Source organism: Lipotes vexillifer, unplaced genomic scaffold, assembly GCF_000442215.2.
Source record: "Lipotes vexillifer unplaced genomic scaffold, Lipotes_vexillifer_v1.1 scaffold59, whole genome shotgun sequence".
In the NCBI taxonomy this organism is placed as follows: Eukaryota; Metazoa; Chordata; class Mammalia; order Artiodactyla; family Lipotidae; genus Lipotes; species Lipotes vexillifer.
Window position 1 is genome coordinate 2,694,084 of NW_006791208.1, and position 6,920 is coordinate 2,701,003.

Here is a 6,920-nt window from a genome sequence, read left to right on the forward strand (position 1 = left end):
TTCCATGTCCGAGGTTCAGGAAACATTTCTCTACTTTATATTATAGACGTCACTCCTCTCTTTTATTTGCAGCAATGTCAAGATTTCAATTTTAGTGACAATTTATATTGAGTAATTTTTTATTTACTACAGACATCCAGTGCAATGTGTTGGTACAGGGAAAAGTAAAAGTTCTTTCATGAATATTTCCCTGAACAGTATTTAGTACACCAAAGGTATTTTCCACAGTCCAACTTTATGCCTTACTATAAACAGAAATGGAGCAATTAGTATACTCAATCCTATTCAGAAAGCTTAAGAGCCATCTTTTTTTTAAATGAATTTATTTTATTTTTTATTTATTTATTTTTGGTTGCGTTGGGTCTTTCTTGCTGCGCACGGCCTTCCTCTAATTGCGGCGAGCGGGGGCTACTCTTTTTTGCGGTGCGCGGGCTTCTCACTGCAGTGGCTTCTCTTGTTGCGGAGCACAGGCTCTAGGTGCACGGGCTTCAGTAGTTCTGGCACGTGGGCTTCAGTAGTTGTGGTTCACCGGCTCTAGAGCACAGGCTCAGTAGTTTTGGCTCACGGGCTTAGTTGCTCCGTGGCATGTGGGATCTTCCCAGACCAGGGCTTGAACCCGTGTCCCCTGCATTGGCAGGAGGATTCTTAACCACTGTGCCACCAGGGAAGTCCCTTAAGAGCCATCTTAAAATGTTTGTGGATAGAATTGCGAATACAGTATTTTGGATAGGATTCTCAAGTGTCCAGCGTGGAATCAAGACTATAGATCTTCATAAAGAGAAATGTGAAATGATAAATACACACTCTCATTGTCCAACGTTGAGAAAAAAGGAACCATAATTTCCAATTCGATGTGGACAAGGAGCCTTAAAGAGAGAAGGGTCTCACAGACTTACAAATATATTACTCAGGCGCCCTAGATTCTTTTTTGTCTGTGCTGATAAGAAGGAAAGGAAAAATGATATTTACAACCCAGGCTGCTCAACTAAGAGATTTAGTTAACAAGGTTCCAGCAAGGGCCCTGAGCAACAATAACAATGTGATTGCATTCTGTGCTCTAACCTTAAAGGCAGGTTCTCCAACGTTTCTTTGGTGTTTTCAGGCCCTCCATGTAAATACATACAGGATCCCAGATGGCAAGTTGTTTTGCTAAAGAACCGCTTTACACATCTAGAGTATAGCCTCTTAAACTCAAGGCTTGTTTTAAAACCATGGCTTATAAAACGTTTGGAGATGGATTGCAATGGACTCATAAACATGTTGAATGTAGGAAAGTGTTAGTTTATAAATCTGGCCTGTTTTTAGGTTGTGAGGTCATTAGTTTTTTGTTTTTGTTCCCGCCATTGGGCCTTGCTTTTTTGTTCTTCCAAACTATACTTGCCCTTGATATATTTGGGGTTTTAGTCTGTTTGCCCTCCATGGTTGTTTCCAACAAGATGCCGCTGGCCTTTTCTCATCCAAACTCAACATAGATGTTTCCCCTGTATCACCACTGTGACTGCAACACAAAGCTGTGTCTTTTTGTTTTTTGCTTCAGACTTACTTCTAGGCTCCTGGACTGTGGGGGAGGAAGAGGCAGAACATGAGATCCAGTTAGTCTGGCCTCTGTTGTTACTTCACCTCCATGGGATGCAGCTTATGGGTCTATAAAATGAATGACCCGCACCTGTTTGCTAAGATCCTTTTTGGCTCTAGGCTATGATAATACCCCAAATAAGATTACAGCATTTTATACTTTTGGCATTAAAAAAAAATCAGAGTACTCCTTTCACTTGCTGCAGACTACATCAAACACTGAATGAAATGTCGTGGAAACAGGAGGCCAATCCTGCAATGAAAGGAGATGCTCGTGTCCACCCACAACTTGGTGTATGTGGAGGAGTTAAGTGGACTATAGACAGCTCTAGAAACGTAAGGAAGACCATATGTCCTACAACTAGGGCATTCTGCATTTCTTTATCAGTGAAGAAAAAAAATCCCTGATACAAAGTTCCAGAATAGAGTCTTTTTGAGAAAGAGTAGAATCAAATGTGTGACAATACTATCAAAACTGACCAAAAAAAGCATTTGATTGGAGACACAATTCACAACATTTTATTCAAGTTAATACATTTCATTCAGTAATCTGCCATATTATCCTTGGCACCATTAATAATAACCCCTTAATCACAAGAGAAACAGAGGGAAAGACTGGGATTTATGTGTAGAAGTTGATTTCCACCAAAACCAATTCATAGTCTATCATCTTTCATGGCTGTGCTTTTACTTGAGGCCTCTTTTTTGGGGGGAGGGGGGCTGTTTCTCATGTTTGCTTAAAACAAATAACATGACCTACTGTGTCATGGAAGGAAAATAAGGTCTAGTCCCTAGTGAACAAGCAGGGGGTCCTCCAGGAAAGGAGCCCTAAAGGCTCCTTGAGGTGAGTCAGTAACCCTCCTGCCTCAACCAGTCAGTAGTTAAGTTATAACCAGGTGAATGAGAGAACAGGAATGGCTGAGTGAGTCAGAACTGGAGGGAGACATCTACAGTGTCTGGAAAAAGTGACCAAGAATAGGAAAGTGTGAAAAAGATACGGGTTTCCCACCAGGGGACCCACAGAAACATGGCGGTACCAGACAAGAGCAGTCCTGCGCTTTTCTCTGATACAAGGGTACCCTGAATGGGTTCTGCAGTTTTCAGATAAAAACTGGAATGATGCTCAACAAGTGCAAAGTGAAATCAGAGTTTCCCTCCTTTCTTCAGTAAACACTGAGAGAACACCTGCGTGTGAGGCGATGGGACAGGTGCTAGAGGAAAAAACGAAGCTGTCTTAAGATGTGGTCCTGACTTGAAGGTGGACATCAGATCCTGCACATACAGAGCACTATGTCGGAGGGTCGAGTGGAGGGAAGCATCACTTCTGGCTGGCAGCAGCAGAGAAAGCATTCCCCAGTCATTCCTTCTTGGTTCCCAGAATGTCCTCTGTACTTCTGTGTCACCTCTTGGCCTGCCCCATTCCAGGCACTTGCTTGTCTTCCTCATCTTTCTCTATAATCTGAAATGGAAGCCTGAAAAGAGAAGATCCCACCTCACAGGTGTCTAACAAATGTGGGTGGAACTGATGTGTTATGGAAGTGTCACTCTATTTTGGTCCAGGTGGGTGGAAAAAAAATTTGGGGAAAGGAGAGCTGATAAGATGGTGGTGGTAAGGGTAAGGTGTTTTAATCATAAGGTAGGAGCAAAGATATCCCAACAGGCAAACTTAGTCTGTGGCTTAAACCAGGGTGACAGGGAGAATGCCAACACAGCCAAGGACCGCAAGAAGGTAGCTGGAAGCCCTCTGCCAAATAGGTTAGTCTGCAGAACTGGGAAGCTAAAATCTTTTCCTACTATCTACTCAAGTTTAACCAGAGCAGATGAAGAAAACAGTGAATAACTAGAGGGTCGTAACTTCCTAGAAAGATCAAGTAAACACAGCACCCCCCCCAAAAAAGGTGAGGCTGAATGTCAGTGTAGAGAAAGCTTTGGAACATCTTTTTTAATCTCCTAGGAACTTTAGATGCTATATTTTCTCTCTTTTTTTAAAATTGAAGTGTAGTTGGTTTACAATATTATATTAGTTTCAAGTGTACAAAATAGTGATTCAGGTTTTTTTGGATATCTTTTTTAAGTTTGTTTATGGCGTCTCGGTCTGTAATCAATCAAGTAATAGAGAGATGCCATCCCAAAAAGGAACGTCTGCAGGAACCAGAGGAGTTGAGTCCAACTATTCGTGATGCCTTTAGACCTAAAAAAAAGAGAAAAATTTATCCACCAGAATTTTAATGTTATGGTTTCACAGGAGTTATTGTCTTCCAGTGTTTTAAAAACTTATTCCTTCTATCTATTTTCATGGGGCTTATTTTGTGCTTTCCTCCAGCTTATTAACTTGAATGCTTAGTCCATTTATTTTCGTTTTTCTTGTGCATTTAGAATGGTACACTCTTCCCTGGGAAGCAATCTGGCTACTGCCTAGGACATGGTATTTTGTTTCTCACGTGATTTTGATGAGCATATAGGGTTAGAAAGCACTGGGATAGCTTCAAAGCAAGTGTTTTGGACCAGATGTAAATCTAGCTTGGCCAACTACCAGCTGGACCTTGGGCAAATCACTCTCTCTCAGAATCAGTTTTTTTCGTCTGAAAAACAGGAATAATAGTATTTATCTCACAAGTTTTGAGATGATTTTTGAAATAAGTTATCCAAAGTGATTAGTAAAGGGCCTGGCACATGGTAATAATAAATACCTATTTATACAGCTATTCAAACTAAACTGCTTAACACCAAGCTCAAAAGAAAATGGCCCAGATGAAGTGAATGGTTCGCTACAGTCTCATCTGTATATAAATAAGTCTCATGTGGATGACTTTTAATTTAAAACAAAATTTAAAAAAATATATGTAAAGGGGCTTCCCTGGTGGCGCAGTGGTTGAGAGTCCGCCTGCCGATGCAGGGGAAACGGGTTCGTGCCCCGGTCCGGGAAGATCCCACATGCCGCGGAGCGGCTGGGCCCGTGAGCCATGGCCGCTGAGCCTGCGCGTCCGGAGCCTGTGCTCCACAAAGGGAGAGGCCACAACAGTGAGAGGCCCACGTACCGCAAACAAAAAAAAAAAAAAAAAAAAAAAAAAGTAAAAATATAATTTTCTACACTAACAGATTAAAGGAGAAAAATTATATGATCTTAATAAATGCAGAAAAAGCATTTGATAAATTTCAACATCCATTCTCAATACAAGTTCTCAGAAAACTTAGAGAGAGAATGGAACTTCTTTATTCTGACAGAGAAGGTCTATACAACTCTAGAAAAAACACGAGGCAGAATGCTGAAAGCTTTCCCTTTGATTAGGAACAAGGCCAGGATGCCTACTATCACCACTTCTGGTTGACACTGGACTGGACGTACTAGCCAGTGCAACGAGGGAAAAAACATAAATAAAAGGTATACGGGGGGCTTCCCTGGTGGTGCAGTGGTTGAGAGTCCGCCTGCCGATGCAGGGAACACGGGTTCGTGCCCCGGTCCAGGAAGATCCCACATGCCGCCGAGTGGCTGGGCCCGTGAGCCATGGCCGCTGAGCCTGCGTGTCCGGACCCTGTGCTCCGCAAACGGGAGAGGCCACAACAGTGAGAGGCCCACATACCGCAAAAAAAAAAAAAAAGGTATACGGAATTGAAAGGAAGAAATAAAACTGTCTTTATTTCTAGAGACAACTGTGTACCTAGAAAATGAAAATGAATCTTTTAAATTATTAATGATGAACTATTAGATGAACAGATGAACTATTAGAACTAAAAAAATGAATGTATCAAGGTCACTGGGTGTGAGGTCAGTAGAATCAACTATATTCATACATTCTACCACCAAACAATAGAAAAATGAAATATATATGAAAGTGAGCCAGGATGTACAAGAAATTCACATTTACGCAGAATTATTTATAATAGTCAAAAAAAAAAACCCCAAAAACTGGAGGCTTAAAAGTCTGTCAGAAGGAGGATTTGTTAAATACATTAAGGCACATCTATATAATAGAATACTATGTACTAATGAAATGAGATAAATTTATAGGTATAGACACAGGAAAACAGGCATATATGACAATAGAAAAAAGTTATACAAGAGTTTATATATGTATATAGATATGGTGGCTATAAAGTCGAATGTTCAGTCCAGTCTTATGTCTGGTTAAATGGAATTCATCAATTTCTTTTTATTGCTGGATAGTGGGATGTGGGGTAGGGCCTCCAACTGTTCTACATGTCTTCATGATTCTTTCACTTAAATGTATTCATTCATAAGTCAAAAGGAATATTCATTCTGGTTTACAGTCACCAGTGATACACTGCAACACGTTAGACCATAAAGAAATGATTTCAGGAACGTGAGAATTGTGCCCTAACCTCTCTGTGCCTCTTCTCCCACTGCCTATCAAAGAACTTGAGAGCAGGATGTTCAATTTGAGTCTTTTCGTTTTCATTAGAGGCTCCAAATGACGATAACAAAATAGGTGTAAAGTACTCCAACACTATAATGTGGAGGGCTGGACCACACACCCTGAGCTAAGCTCTCACTGAGAGCCTGAAGAGGCCGTTAGAAAGATGTTCTAGTGCTGCGGCACTTCCTATCCCAAGTCAGCCCAAAGAACAGCTTCAATGGAACCACTCAGCGTGGCAAGAGTCCCCAGTAATTTGAGGGAGGCTTAATATCTAACTCAGACGTTTAACTACTGGTACGTGGCTGCCCAAGGAACTGCACGCACTTGCAGATTTATCCTGCTGGACGGATAAGGAAGCTGTCATCGTGAGCCTTACAGGTCTTGTGGAAGGGCACTGGCATGGGTGAGCTTGAAAGCAACCCCGCCCCAGAGGCCTAACTAAAGGGTAGAAGAGATCTCAATAAAAGGGAAACTGCCCCCCCACCACAACCCCCATTACAGATCCTAAGGGAAAACTGCAAGTGACATACTGACTGAGGTCTGAAGGACCCATCAAGGGAACTGCAGAAGGGAGATCCCTAGTGATGGGCGGTTTCTCAAAAATCCACCAAGGCTCCTTTGGAGAGAAAGAGTCAACAATGGGTATGCAACCACCACAGCACCCAGCTGCCTGATCACGAGGCAGACTGTGCTCTGCTTCCGCTAACTACTCCCAGCACCCCAAGGGGCCACAGGCAGCTGTCGCTAGTGAACAGGGAACAAAGCTGGAATGAGAGGAAAGACATCAACTACCCCCTCTTCCCCACAGCAGGCTGCTGAGCCCCAGCTGGAGGAGAACAGATGTTCTGAATTAGATAAAAGTTCATATATATATATATATTATTATTATTATTTTTTTTTTTTTTGCGGTACGCGGGCCTCTCACCGTTGCGGCCTCTCCCGTTGCGGAGCACAGGCTCCGGACGCGCT

General features: G+C 42.2%; 1 protein-coding gene across 1 annotated transcript in view; it reads right to left on the bottom strand.

The window, feature by feature from the left end:
- Positions 1-3,645: 3,645 nt before the first annotated feature.
- The window catches only part of TMEM254 (transmembrane protein 254), a 6,140-nt gene continuing 2,865 nt past the window's right edge, over positions 3,646-6,920 (bottom strand). Inside the window, exon 4 of the mRNA XM_007464214.1 lies at positions 3,646-3,766. Within this exon, the coding sequence (XP_007464276.1) occupies positions 3,646-3,766 (121 nt within the window). The remainder of the gene's footprint in view (positions 3,767-6,920) is intronic.